We start from the raw sequence: 15,456 nt of genomic DNA, 5'->3' as shown, positions 1-15,456 counted from the left end.
CCCCTGAATCAATTAAAGTAACTGGGATACTACTTAAATATTTTAAGCTGCACATATTTAAAAAAGCTGTACATTTGGGGGGACATAAAATGTACTCTTCTGTTTCCAAAAACAGAACCATCAACTTTAGTCATTATTCTCCTTTTCTTATTCCTGGAGACAACCTTGCACATAAATATTCACATTTCACTGACAAACATATACAAGCTCTGAAACCAAAGCATCCCACATCTAAGAAAATCTTCAGCTCTGTTTTGCTAGGCAAGCTAAGTTACAAATATTTTTATTGGACTGGCTATTAATAACATTTCTGATTGGTCATCTGTTGGGCATGTTCCCCTGCCAGCCCAAATGATGTTGCTAGGATACAGAACCCTGAGCTAAGTGGTTCTAGCTTTCCATGAAAAGGGAGGAGGAACTAAAACAAACTGAAAAAAGCCAATGGAGAAGCTCCTCCCCGACCCCACCCTAATCAACCAGCAATTAACCGAAAGAGGCGACCCAAGAGAAAACGGGAAAAGTGAGCTGTCAGTCAGCACAGTTGCAAATTTAAGCACTGAGCCTGGGTATCCTAGCAAACCCAAAAGCTGGCATTAAAAGCCAAAACAATATTATTTGAAGATGAGAGAGAGAGAGAGAGAGATGTTTGAAGCAACCACTAAAATAAATAGTTATGCCCCAAACCTTACTATACTTTAGGATATTCATTCCAAGGCCAAATGGCATCATTGCAAGTACAGCTTCCCCCACCCACCTTTCAAAGCTACTCTTCTGCCTTTGTAAAGGAAGACAGTTTAGAATACCTCACCCTGTTTGGAATCCTTATTCCACAACCCTCCTACTATCCCATTTGAGTCTGGATGAATTACTTCCCAAAGCATTTTTTCTTTTAATTGTTTTTGTTGATGTCAAGTGGCTCAAGTGAATCATAAATGATTGAAAGCTGAGGATTGTTGACACTAAATATAGAGACAGAATTTCTTCAACATCCATAAGAAAGGGTTACAGTATTAAAATTGTATCGTCAAATGCCAGTTCCTGTGATAATTAAAGATTGCACTGTTTACACATTTAAACTCCTAAATTTGTGGCATTTGAGTGACATTCAGGCCTTTCAGCAGCTACACTAATCGCCAGGCATTCTCTCAGTGACTGTCAGAGAAAAGCAGAAAAAATTAAGCAGCTGCAATACGCCCAAAATGAGTTATTGTAATTACATTTAATTAGTTTAATTAGTTAATTATTTTGCTTACAGCTGTACAAGAGACTGCAAACATTTGTTAATATCACATGCCCTTTAACAGTATGGGGTGATTCCACAGTCACACTAAATCATGAATGCATATGTAGGAAGATTTAGAAATGTGCATAGGCTGTCTCAGCTTCTCAGGATGTGCATATTTAGCAACAAATTTGGCACAATGAAAAAATAAATAAATAAAAACAACTCATAAAACATAGAGAACTGGGAACAAAATTATCACCAAAAAAATCAAATACAAAATGAAGAAAGAGGCTATCTCAATAACATAAGCTTTAACTCAGCAAACTCCAGTTATCATTGAAATAATTGTAGCACCTTCTTGAAACCAGTGTTTACCAGCCAATTCCACACATGATGATAGCTCAATTATTTAAGATGTATCAAGAATGGCTACCAAATATGCCACGAGAAAAATTGCAACAGTCTGTCTCACTCATCTGAATTTGTGTCTGATGTTTTCATTCCCCCTTGCCCAACTTCCATCTTCCCAACATGCCCTTTCCCCTAATCTGACAGCCATTGTCCTATAATTGTGAACAAACATTTATGTCTTGTCAAATAATGAATTCCCCCAAAGTGAAAATTCATCATACAGACGTTAATGCATGAGAAAACTTTGCTTACTTTTTGGGGGGAATTATCCATACCTTTTTTAATGACAGACTGGTCCAATAGATTCATGCCGCTGTTATTGGCATCTTCAACTGACTGTGAATATAAAAACATCACTATTCAAATTGACAGGATATTAAAGAATTGCACACATAAATCATGTTATTCCAAACTGGAGTTTCTGTTATTTCCATTTATATTAATTCACAAAGGGCTGTTTTATTATTATTATTACCTCCAAATAGACATAGAAATGAAATTTACTCAAATTATAAATTTTTCCAATGGAAGAAGTGGAGAAAGAAAACTTTGAGAGACATCTGGGATGCAACATTGGTTTAGTTATTATATAAAACATAGATATTAGACAGATAAACCTTTATATTATTTGCTCTTATGAATTGTAAAAGTTTGGCAACAGCTGACAGATTTTCACCAATATTAGTAAGAGCAATTTGTGTTTTCCATTCTATCCCAGTGCATCTTAACCCCAGAGCCATTTTACAAATACATAATAGTTTACATTATGGGATTTTAATTAAAGTCTGAGCAATTTGGAATGGAATGCAAACAGCAACACATAGGAACATGTTTGCAAGCCTCTAGGACTGCACACCCATTACAGCCCATACATGTTCCTGTAAACTATGAGCTTCTTGCTGCACAATGACAGTCTCTTGGAGGAACCTTCACAATTTACCCTCCCTCCCAGTCCTGCTGATGCTGCTTCCCAGCAAGGAGCACACCTGTTAGGAAGGCAGTAACTACAGACAAGCAGACACACACAAAGGTCTAGATCCTCCCAGTCAGCACCTAGGTAATCGCAAGGAATGTTCATCTTCTGTGCCACAGTTTCATTCCAGAGAAGGAAAGTTTCAACTCTGAGCACTGGTAGCACTTCTGAGAGGAAATAGCTGTTGGAGCAAGTTTCTTACTGTCAGAATACACGTGAACAGTTCTGGCTGTGCATCCCAGGGCGTCCAAAAGCAGTAGATTCCCTTTCTCTCCCTACCAAGAAAATAAATGCTAGGTCTTTCTAAAATCTACAACTACTTTCTTGACCCTTCAAAACCTAAGTTGGGACCAAATTGTTACCCACTTTATAGAGAAGTAAAAAGCAAAGGGCTTGAGAGTGAGGAGCTGTTTTCACAGCACTCACACCGACTCATGCTGCATCCTCACAGTGTGAGTTCATCACAAGAAAAAGACTGTCTACCCCAAACAAGCAAAACTTTAGAAATGAGATGATCTAATCGTACAGGGGGCATGTTAATTTGTTTCTTTTCATTTTTAATAGTCACTCTTTTGTTCTCAGAAAAGTGAGCAAAATTGTTATTCTCCGTAGGAATTGTTATCCTTGCTGCAACATGCCATGCACATCTTAGGAAATAGTAAAAAGGTGTTTTAAAAATATTTCATGTAACTTGTTCATAACTCCTCAGGGGACCCTGCCACACACAAACACACACGATTCACACCTTTCTATGATCATGTGTATACAGTGACAATGTGTCCAGGGCAGCCAGACCCTGACTTACACTGGCCTGGACCCGGGGGCCCTCACACCTTACCCTCACTCTTGTACGTAAATATGTATAAACGCCTCATCAGCGACGTGGGGTAGTTGTGGTAGTTAATGAGAAGGCTCTTGTCTGATTTTCTATCTAATTACGGCCGCCTGCTGGGTTTTTGTACAGGATATTCACGCAGCATGCTGGCGCTTAATCGTCACAGGGAGGATCGTAAAGATTTAATTAGGACTGCATGCGGAAGCGCAGAAAAACAACTCAGACTCGTAATTACTAGACTTCTTTAGTTAAAAGTGATACCAGGGGTTGCTTTAAGACACTCGGGTGTGTTTGAGTGTGTGTATGTGTTTGGGGGGAGTTGGCTTAACATCCTTATATGTTTATATTCATGGGTGGTAGAGGTGATGGGAGGTAAGAGAGCAAAGGTGGGAAGAAGAAAAGAGGTGTACATGACAACTAAACAAATCCCAAACTAGGTGTCCTTTCACTCCCTCTGTCTCTCTCTCTGTAGGTGTTTTCCTGAGTTTTTAACACTTGTAGCCCCCTCCCCAACTAGACACACACACGCACGCGCGCGCGCGCTCATGCACAATGGGTGAAATGTAGCATACCCAGAACCCAAACAGCGATTTGCTAGTTTAATAGCCCCTGTGAGTAAATTGAAATAGAAATTGACAGGGTTTTATAGTTTCATTTAAAAAAATATTAGAAGCATTTGGTTAATTAGCTCTCCTCTTTCTCTTCTCTCATGGTGGGGGCTGTGGCCCTGAGTGTGGTGCATCTGGGTCACACAACAAAACCCTCGACCCATAGGCAGGGCAGCACCCTCAGGGTCTGCCAGCTCCCTGGCTCAAGGGGATCTGGAACACACACGAGGTCCTTGAGATCGGAACAAGTGACTAAGGTCCAGGCCTAGGCACTCTCTGGTCCTTTTAAAGACTGGACCAGTGCAGGCCACCCATTCGATAGCTGTAGGGAGAGCGTTGAAATCCCAACCTGCTTGTGTAACTTTAGCCCCCGCACCCCAGCTCCCTAACTCGGAAGTGAATCCTTCTGTGTTGAGCAGATGATTGGAAGCCTTCGGATTCGAGGCTGTGGTCCTGGAAACATAACCCCTGGTCTTTGTCACCTGCCCTGCATCAGTCAACTTCACCCTGGCCTCGGGAGGTCTGTCATCACCGCGGAGGCAGAGACCGTCCCTGTCTTTGCTGTTTCCCTCTAGGGACAGGAGCAGGGTGTGTCCCTTGCACTATAGGGGTCGTCCCAAGAAGGTCCCGTGGGCCTCCCGGCAGGTGACGAAATGAGATAAAGCAGGGGAGGAACAGGGTGGGGGTTGGGTGAGTGGAGAGCCTGCAAGTGGCTCCGGTGTGCTGCCTGCTGCTTTTCTCCTTTCAGCTCTCTACCTCTGTGGTCTGTATTCCCGACAGCAACAACTTGGCCCCGAGCTGCTCCGTTCACATAAACACTAAATCCTTTCCAACGCTTTGACAAGACTATTCTCCCAAATGTGCACTGATCTGGCCCTGTTTTTCTCTCAGACTTTGAATTTCACCAAACACAAAAAGACCTCTCTCAATTATTTCTTTAAAAACATTTAACTAAAGAAATCTGCTCCTTCTTTTGGGGGAAAAATTTCTGAGTTCCTTCGCTAGAGTCACTTGGCCTGTAGGGTGGTGGTGACAGGGCCGGCATTAGCATCACCAACAGTAATGGTGATGAGTTGATCCACTTTCATTATCCAGCACTTTGAACCATACTCAGAAAGGTTAATTTAAAAACTTTTCCCCCCGAGACACATATTACTGCAATGCATTTTAAAAAAACTATTAAATACTTCCTTTCTCATATGATATTCAGAAATGAGCAATATCTCTAGCCAGGAACAGTCAAGCTCAGTTAAATCAACAAAACCATCATCACTCTTATTACTATCAGTAAATCCAGGCACAAATCAGGTAATTCCGTCTTTTTTAAAAAAATAAATAACTGAATTTCTTTTAAAACAATAAACAATCATAGACCACACACAGACAGCATTTGATGCTGTCACCACATTTTAACTGTTTAAAACTATTTTTTTTTCAGCAAGGTACAGAAGAATGACTCTTGTACCCTCTTCTCTTTCCCATTTTATTTTCCTTTGCTTCAGAGGTATGTCAAAGGATGCATAATAAATACAACTATGCCAATGAAACTGAAGTGTCAATTACATACCTGTAAACTATATTTATCTTTTCTGCCAACTATTTAACTTAGGGTGAAAAAGCAGACCTGGTCAGAATCACCCAAACAGTTTTTAGGAATCATTTCTTTGATGTTTCTTTGTTTAGTTTAACCAAGTATTCTCAACCAAATCAGGCTCCATTGTGTAGACTGCAGATGGGATAGTGGGTGGGTAGGGGGAGTGTTTTGAGCCTTTTGTTTTAAGAAATAAACACGTGATGACTCTCAACTGGGATGATGGCAGTGGGGAGAGAAGAGTGTTAATATAGGCGGAGGCCAGGAGAGGGAGGTGGAGAATATTACACTACAGTCACTTAATGAACCAAAAAGTGAAAAGAATTTCCAAAATGGTATCTACCATCATGGACTCCTGAATTATGGCGTTCTGAGTTTCTCCTTCACATATATTCTATTTCTCAGATGAGGACTGCAACTATCTCTTGGAAAAAAGCTCTGTGGCTTATGAGACATCCAAAGCAAGACCTGGCTTAGATGATCAGAGCTCATTGTCATGCTTAGCAAAATCTTTGCAAATTCAGCAGCAACCTCTGGAGCATACAGAGGCCCCTGGAACTTCATTCTGAAGCTCTAGCCTCTAGGCAGCCAGGTCTTCACCTGCCAAGTCAGCAGGACAGCCCCACTATGGGGTGTGTGTGTTGGTAAAGAAGGGGTACCAAGCTGGCTTCCACAAAGCACTAGAGAATATACAGGAGATGGTAGCTGAGGCAGGACAAAAGCATTCGCCTTTATTCTAATAATCTTAAGGTATCAAAGCAAATACATATTTTTCTTCTTCAAGATTTAATTTCTCGTGGTTTGGATTATCATAATTAGACCTCTGGAAATCGCCACTATAGAGCCATACATACAGACACACATAAACAGTTCTATATGACTGTCTAGTCCTGTTCTAAACATGGGAACAAACTCCCCAAAAAGAGACAGAGCTGCCCTCTCCTGACCTCCCCCCCTCCAGAAGCATTCCTTATTCGTGGTCTTTTTTGTTTGTTTGTTTGTTTGTGGTTACCTGGACGTCTTCCATTCCGGGATGGCCGAGGCCGTGCAGCGAGAGGCTGTCACCCATGCCCGCGTCCAGGCCGTGGTGCGCCGAATGCAGCAGCACGTCCGGCCGGCGGACCGAGTGGTAGTCCCTCCGGGGGTCAAGGCCCGAGAGCTGGGGCAAGGCGGCCCGAGGCTGGGGCAGGAGAGAGCCGGCTTCCGAACCCACTTCTTGCCGCTGCCGTTGCCCCCAGGGATGTTGCTGGGGCTGGTGCAGTGGGTTCAGGGAGTAGGGGTCGTTGACGTGGGAGTAGGGGTCCTGGCTCTGGTGGTAGGGGAGCGGCTGGTAGGGGGGTGGGAAGTAGGGCGGCTGGAAGTCCGACGACGGGGTGTGGGACAGCGGCGGGGCGCTCGAGTAGGGTCCTTGGGACACCGAGCCCAGCTGGGAGAGCCGCGAGCTGTGGCTCGGGACACCATCGTGCCGGTCCTGGGAGCGGAGAGAGGAAGGGACAGAGAGCCAGAGAAGGAGACAGAGAAAGAGAGATAGAGGCAGAGAGAGACAGAGAGTACAGAGAGGAAGAAAAAAAAATACAAGTGACAAATGGAGAAGCCCGGCTTTTGTACGCTCTTCCCGGGACAAGGGAAGCAAGGATCTGAAACTTAGACCCCCAAGTTGACTCAGAGGGCCACATGATTTCAGCAATTTCAAACCCCAGGCTTGGGGAGAAAATGGGAAAGGAATCACCCACTTAACTATAATATTTTAGCCGCTTTTTGGGGAGTGCAAAGCAGGCAAAAGGCAGGGGTGCAGGAACAGTGTGTATGGAGGGAGATTCTAAATGCCTTAATTAAAATTGTAGGAGTCTTACATATGGTGTTTGCTCCTCTGGGTGTTTTTAACTACTTTTTTCTAACTCTTCCAGAGGTACAAATCACAACAAATAAAACTTCATAGTATTTGCTGTGCTGCTCCCCCTGATTAAAAACCAACTTCTGCCTTCGCTGGAAATGCAGCTGGCTGATTAGGAGGAGCTTTCCACACAACCTGATCATTCCAAAAGCTCCAAGGAATCCACCTGGTCTGAGTTCCCAGTCACTCCTCCCTCTCCAGGAGAAATTAAATAACTTAAATAGTGTTTCATTGAAATGGATCTCATTCGAAATCATATCCTAAGCCAATGATGAATTATGTTGAGTTGTGGTTCATAGGAGTTATTTCTAAGACTGTTTTTCTATATCTAATGCTGTTATACTCAGGGTGTGAAAATGAAGGAACTAAAGTTGGGGTGGGGGGAAATAAAAGCCCAGACAACTTATTCCTGGTCCTATCTGGAGTGTGAACTAAGTGAAAGAAGAAGGGGGAGGTGTGTATATGAGGGAGGTGGACTTTGTTTCTCCCTCTCTTCTCTGGAAACATCATGGTAAACTCCCCATGGTTCTTTTTGCAGAAATAGTCACCTAAATTTCCAAACAGCAATGGCAAATAAAAAGTTTTTCTTTTCGGCCTCTCCCCTCCCAGCTGACTCATGGAGCTCAGACGGAGAACACACAATGCAGAGAGAAGCAGCTGCAGCCTCGTCCAATTATGGTGCTAAATTACCAAGCCAAAGGCGCTCAAGGGAAGACAGAGAGAGACAGAGAGTGTGAGACACACACACACAGAGACGCAGAGACAGGGAGACAGTGAGAGGAGGGAGCATGCAATTCTGGTAACACGTGAATCCAAACTCACCATGGATGAATAGGTGTGGACTAACATCTGGAAAAAAAAGCCTGGTTACTGCTCAAAATCAAACAATGATTAAAAAAAAATCAAGGAGTCCAGCAGAGAAGCGAGCTGGACACAGGAGCTGAGCTTGATGTGTTTCCAGGACAAGCCATCAAAAAAAAAAAAAAAAAAAATTACACCCGCCCCCCTACCCCAACAAGATTGGCGATGCCTGTCACACACAGACAGAACTATTCATCTGTCTCTTTGCTGTCTTTTTGGCCTCTTTTCTTCTGCCGTTCTTCGGGGCTCCAGATGCAGTCCTCTTTCACCCGGAGCTGGGCTCAGACTGCTCGGCCGCCCCTTCCTCCCTCCGCTTGCCTACACCGCCTCATAATAATTGATATTCATGACTATTAATATTACACGAGTACTTTAAAGGGAGAATGGAGGACAAATGGAGCGTGAAGCAGCAGCGAGCGCAGAGCTCCCCTACTATTGTAAATGACGTTCATTCAGTGGAGAATTACTAGATGTAATCAGACGAGGGGGCTGGCAAAGGCAGACTGGGGAAAAAGTTTAGCAGGAAAGAGGCAGAACTTCAATTAACTGTGCCGGGGACACGAGTAAAGCAGCCCCTGCTCCTTTGGATAAGGCAGTGAGGGAGAACAGTGCTGGGAGGTTGTATAGAATGGAGGTGTCCTCCTACCTGGAGAGAGACTTTCCTAATCCGGAGGACTTGGTCGCCTTGGGTGCTTTGTGTGAGGATTACAAAAACAAAATAAAAAGGGTTGCTTCATCATTTGGAGGCGAGAGAAAAGCAAATTGGTGGGCCTGGTTATTTACAGTGACTTTTGCAGACTTTTGCTAAATGTGGAAGATTATGCTCATTTGTTAAAGGACAGAAGCGAGATGGAGGCTTTTCATTCCTGTGCAGCCTTTTCCTGTTTAGTGCTCACACAGTTTGCGATTTTTACCTCAATTTAAAACATACGCCATCAATCTTCAAATACACTAAACTTATCCTTTCCAGGCAAAGCCAGGGGCAACAGAAAACCTTTTTGGATGTTTCAGGAACCCGTTCAACTGGCCTGACTGCCATTTCTGTTAAAGTTCAACCTTAGTCCAGACTTAAATAGGCTCCTTCCACCGAGCTGCGGATTCTGTTTTTTTGAGCAGAAAATTTAGGCAGATAGGACCACCTGTAATATTCCCTCTCTCTCCCTGTTTATTTCTTTCTCTCTCTCCCTCCCCTCTTTTCTCTTCTCTCTTCCCTCCCTTCCACTCCACCCCTCCCTCTTCCTCTCTCCCTCCCTCCTTTCTTCTCTCCCTCCTTCCTTTTCCATTTAGCTACTTTACTTTCTGTAAAGAACGAATGTTACCCTGGTTACTTTTTAGAACCCACTGAAATGCCTCTGCATGCATATAGCTTGAGCTGTTTTCACCATGGCCCCGTGCTTGCTAATATCATGCCCACTTTGGGCGCTAATATTCTTTAGGACAGTTCTAGCGCCTTCGACTTTACCATTATCCCGCCTGTTAAGGAAAGAAAAGGAGGCCGAACCGAAACAATCCCCACCAGGCGCGTAGGCGCGGCTCTTCGTTACAGTCGATACACAACCACAAAGAGAAAAGGAAAACCCCAAGCATCATTCAGCAACAAGACGAATCTCTCTCCTCTCTGCGCTCTTGCGCTCTCTCTTGCTTTTCTCCCTCTCCTCTCTTATCTCCTCCTCCTCTCTCCTACATACCTCCACACATACACACACCCCAACATCAGGATTCGGGGCGGGCAGGAGGTGTGGGCGCCAGGCGCTGCCTGTGGGCGCTCGTCGGAGCCCGAGTCCCCCAGGAGCTTGCCGGCCGCGCCTGTGAGTCGCCCACTCTTAGGATCTTCGAGGCGGCTCCGCGCCGGGCTTTCAGGAGCTGTCCCGATCCGGAGGGGTCGCGTGTCTTTCTCGGCTCTTTGGGGAGTCTCTGCATCCCTCCACCTTTCGTCTGACCTAGCGGCCCGCGCCCGCCACCCGGGAGTCTGCTTCTCTTCCTTCCTTTTCTCTCCAACTTTTCCTCTTAGCAATCTCCATGGCCCGCTTCGCCCGCCTCGACTTCCCTCCTTTTCTAAATCCGCTTCGCCTTTCCGAAGTTTTTATTTCCAACCTCGACGTCTCAGCAGAACCTTCCCTTCCTCCCTTCCCCTGGCAACCACCTGGGGCTGTCCCAGGCCATTCCGCTTAAAAGCGAGGCTCCGCGGGCTTCCCGGTCCCCAGCCTGGCCCGCCGCGCGCCCCGCGCCTCGCCCGCCTCGCCCGCCTCGGCCGCCTCATCCGCCTAGTCCGCCTCGCCCGCGAGTAGCGGAGCCGCCTGGCCGCGTCAGCCCTTGCCCGAGCCGGAAAAGGGCTTTGGCGAGCGCGGTCCGGGCCCCGGAGGCGGCTGGCGTCCTCCTGGCTGGGCGCAACTTCTCCTGCCCCGAAGAGTTGAGCTAGCCTCAATGCTAGAGACCCGTACGCATTGAACGTGGGCAGAAATTTCCGTGAAAGATGCCCACACAGGGGGCGGCTGCGATTTCTGTTCGGACGCAGTGACCCTCAAGGAAGCAAAACACAAGAAAACAGAAAATAATAAACTGCTACGACTTCTTCTATTTTGCTCTATCCATCCATATCTCCAGCCATCTACCTCTTTCCCGCTAATTCTCTGTCCTCTACTTGGAACCATTTGTTATCAATTTCAGAAATTTTATTGAAAATAAAAATTAAAAGCCCGAGTCTGTTACAAATGAGGCTTGAAAACCCAATTCTCTTCCACACTTAAAACGAGAAAAGCCCCTGACTTTATCAGAATCTCGATTTTCTCTGACAGCGTGCCCACATTCAGTAGCACCACATTCCCCATCAGAGCTTAAAAGGGTGGGGTGGGGTGGGGGGAGGCGAGGAAAAGGGAAAGAAAAATAAAATAAATAAAAACATTCCTAAATTAAAGTTGTCAGACTTCAACCTTAAAGTCCCTTTTCAGAGCAGCGAAGTCTTCCCTAGCCAGCTTTTCTAAAAGTTAAAGAAAGCTGAGAAAACCGACCGGAAATCTACGAGTAAATAGCTTAAAAATATATATCATTTGGGGTATCAAGAAGCTCAAATTCTCTATCTGCAAAGCTCTAAGATGCATCTGGGGGTGTCGACTCACCTCATAGATATCTTCGTACTTGACATTCTCCACGAGCTTCCAGAGCATGATGGCAGCCTGGTCTCTAGGAGGTGAGTGCATTCATGTGAGGAGCAGATGTCTGGCTTCTCAGGACTCCGCTGTCTGTAATGATCCATCTATAATTGGAAATGGGGGATACACACCAAATCCGACGCTCCTCTCCCATCGCAACTTATATCTGTTGTCTCAAACAATAGGCTGGACAAGTAAGCCTCAGCAAAGAGAAAAAACATTATTGCACACACAGGAGTTAGATGCAACCCACAGACATATATATTATAAAAATCATAAACCCGTATTTACACCCAGACACCCACGTATAGTTATATAAGCACCTCTGGGTCACACAGTCTGCAGACTCCAAATGTGCATTTAACAAAGAGTTGTTCAGGGTGATTAATATAATATATACATTTTATAACTTCTATATCGAAAATGACACATCATTGTAGCCAATAACTGAAGTCTTTGCAATTCATAATGAGAAACCAGGGGCCATCAGTCCCCTATTTTCTATGTAGATTTTAAAGGGGGACACTTACCAAGATTTTTAAACACAAAAGCTCCCTCCTATTCATGTATGTTCCGGAAGAGAGTATTTTGAAAGGCTGGATATGGGGGATTTTAAGGACTATCTCTGTGTTGATGGCTACACAACTTTTTTTTTTTTTTTAACTTTATCTCTGTCACCATAGAACAAAAAAGCTAGCCACCGTTAATGACCATTTCTAATATTTTCTGGTCATTTTACCTAAAACCTTTGGAAACTTAAATACACCTCAGTTTGTGCTGCTTGTTATTTTAGGTGTTGTTTGTATGCATTTTCAACGGATTCCATGCACCATTCCTCTTGGCTGGAGTCTCCATTTTATCAAGTTTTTTTCAGATGTTGGAAGCAACGTACGCACACGTTCAGACAAGGTTAATTTTGAGCCTTTTTTGCAGAGGCCAAGGACATTTTATATTTGCATCTGTTGTGTATGACTTGTAAGTGGTTTTAATCATGGAGAGTCAAGAAAGGGCCACCCGAATCTTTGAAAAGGTTTAAGCAGAATGTCTTCAAAGAGATAGTGAAAAATATTTTAGTGCATGTGGAGTTTCTTCTTTTTTTGTATAATTTTTCTGAATAAGATGATTCATATAGTTTTTAAAAAGGAAAACATCATCAGCAACAAGAACAATATTAACCAGACTTAGAAAATGGGCACCATTTAAGGCGCAGGGATTCTGAATTTTATCATGAAATGAATACTCATCTGTTCCCCTGTTCCCCCTTTCCCATCCCCTCTGTTTTTCTACTCCCTTTCAGGGTGCGGAGAGCTTCTCATAGCCGGAACAGACGCCCAGAAGAGGATCTCTGCGCCTGGGACAGAAAAGAAATGCCAGGAGGGACCGAGGAGGGATGGGGCAATTTGGGGTGGAAGTTATTAAGCCTGGTGAGAGTGAATCTGCAAAGGGTGATTGTCTTTAAATCCAGGACTGCTGTGTGCAGCTCTGCGCGAACAGGGATGGACGCTGTTTGAGTACAGGGCTCCGGACAACCGTGTTGGACGTCGATTCAATCAAAACCAAGGAGAAGCTTCATGAACTGCAGAATAAACAATTCTGCAGATTTTTAATTTAATTTTTAAACATAAGTCAAAGGAAAAGAACACAAAGAAGGTGCTTCAGAAGGAACTTCAGAAATAAACCCCTTATTTCCGGTTGAATTTTTTATGTTTCGTCTTTCCTTTTCTCCTCTTCCTCCTTTTTGTTTTCCTTTTTTCTTTCCTTCATTTCCCTTTTCCTTCCTTCCTTTCTCTCTCCATTCCTTTCTTCCCCTTTAAATGTTAACCTTAAATCATACACAATCTATACAGATTTTTCACTAGGAGCATCAGCAAAGATTTTCTTCTTTGCTTCCAGAGCTAGTTAGGAGATGAGAAGGGATTTTTCTTAATCTTATTGTGTGGTGGGACTTGAAACGGGTTCCACACCCCCTGACTTCTAGAACTAAAATCAGTGCCAGATCAATAATCTGAAAGATAAATATTATAGACTTGGAAGTTCAGATTCTCCAGGCACAAGACATTTAATTAATGGAAATAATTGTTTTCTCCCTTTCAAATCAATAATTCTATCATTGTTATTACCTAAAGATCATTACAACCCAAATAAAATGCATTTGGAAAAATCTCACTTTTTTTTCTCTAAATGCTTTTAACACCTTTTAATATCTTTTTGGTATATTATTGCCTAGTCTAAAATAAATAAACTCTGAGATTTAACAAAACAAAACCTGCAAGAGATAATTTTACACATAAATTAAAATAATATAAGGTATTGTGTTAGTATAACTATTTTATAGCCTTATATATGAATAATTTCAAACTTTTTATGTGTAATTTTATTTTATGCTAGTATTAGGTATTTTTTAAAGTGGAAGTATCTTGAGATATTTGGTTAAAATTTAAGTTCTTTAGGAAACCTGAAAAATAACAAATCTGGTTTTATTAAGAATGAAGCATAAACCTAAAAATATACACATATATATGGAGAAATACCTTCAAAATACATAACCATAATTAAAATCCTAGTTAATTTTTTTAACGTGGGCGTTATTCGAAAAGTCCTAGACATTGCAAGGTAAACCGTTCCCACGGACCGTTCCCTGTCATTGAACGGGCAACAGCGCCCTCTGTCGGAATTTTATAGACGCAAACCCTGCAAGTCTCCTTGATTTCTTTTTCGGCAAAGGTTTCTTTCCGTTCTTGAAAACCTGGTATTGAGAGGAACATTTTTAAAGTTCACTTCTTATGATATTTACTAATTTTAGAAACGATCGTTCCAGCATCTAAAAAGTTCAAACGCCCGAAGAAACGCACAATAAAAGCTCAGCCGCTACGGAGAAAATTTTTCCTAACTTGAACCTACCTCTCTTGCTTTTACTTTCTATTACCTTTCGCGTTATCACTCAATCACATGACGTAGGGAAACTATTCCCGCAAGAACTCAGTAAATGGAAACACAAAGGCAAAACAAACTCTGGATTTGAAGGAAATTAAACGAGTAAAATATGCATTTTCCTCGTTATTTTATCTTGCCTTATGTCCATATTTCTTTTTCAGGTTACGCACATGCTCTCCTAGGTGGAACCGCACTTGAGACATCCCAGATAGTTAACACTCGTACTTTCCTCTTTCATTTGCATTTATTTCAGTTTAAAACAGCAAAGAAAAGAATTATTCATACCCTCTTTTTTTTTCAGTCTCATATAGAGGGAATATTATTCAGTAAATGTCGGAGTCTATAATTAAAAGCAAATGCACCCAGCATGAAGCCCTCTGCTGGTGATTTTCGAAGTATGTTCAGGACTGTTTTTTAAAAAATGTAACAGAAAAATATCATTGTTAAATCAAGGTCAACTAGGAGCACTTTCATGTCTTCTTTCATCTTTCTTCTAAAAATCTAATTATGAATTATCTAAATTTATTTGACTTCCTTCCTTCCACTAGCCCTCACCTTTGCACCTGTGGGTTAAGACTCCATGAACTATCTTCCTTTGCAGATGCCCACTGTACCACCTTTTCTTTTTCCATTACACAGTCTCCCTGGGTTTCCCCTTTCCATCTACCCAACACACAAAAATAATAAAATTAGAAAAGTCAAGAATTAGAATTATTGTGCCAAGTTTGCACCCTGGCCTTTCTCATTCCAGGCGGTGGGGCAGGCTATTTAATAGCCTGAAGTTCAGTGCACTGAACTACAAAATGGAAATGATTGTGAAAATTTATTAAAATAGTATCTGTGGGAAAATATATGTGGTACTATTGCTTCATAAACAATTTAACTTATTATCATTGTCTCAAAACACTTAGCGGGGGGTCAGGAAAGTGGAGGCTTCTAAAAACCAGGGATTTGCAATAAGCTCCTGGTTAGAAA

General features: G+C 42.9%; 1 protein-coding gene across 2 annotated transcripts in view; it reads right to left on the bottom strand.

The window, feature by feature from the left end:
* TFAP2B (transcription factor AP-2 beta) overlaps nt 1-11,665 on the bottom strand; it is a 28,267-nt gene extending 16,602 nt beyond the window's left edge. The window contains exons 1-3 of one of the 2 annotated variants that reach the window (XM_016955661.4): nt 11,515-11,665; nt 6,656-7,114; nt 1,912-1,972 (exon numbers count right to left, since the gene is read on the bottom strand). In XM_016955661.4, coding sequence (XP_016811150.1) covers nt 1,912-1,972; nt 6,656-7,114; nt 11,515-11,595 — 601 coding nt within the window. In that variant the 5' untranslated portion in view covers nt 11,596-11,665. Of the gene's footprint in view, nt 1-1,911; nt 1,973-6,655; nt 7,115-8,359; nt 8,477-11,514 lie in introns of those variants that run through there. The other variant, XM_016955662.4, reaches the window with a different exon arrangement.
* Nucleotides 11,666-15,456: the final 3,791 nt, after the last annotated feature.

This window comes from Pan troglodytes, chromosome 5 (genome assembly GCF_028858775.2).
Source record: "Pan troglodytes isolate AG18354 chromosome 5, NHGRI_mPanTro3-v2.0_pri, whole genome shotgun sequence".
Taxonomy (NCBI): Eukaryota; Metazoa; Chordata; class Mammalia; order Primates; family Hominidae; genus Pan; species Pan troglodytes.
The sequence above is the reverse complement of the archived record's forward strand: the minus strand, read 5'-3'. Positions and strand labels throughout refer to the sequence as shown.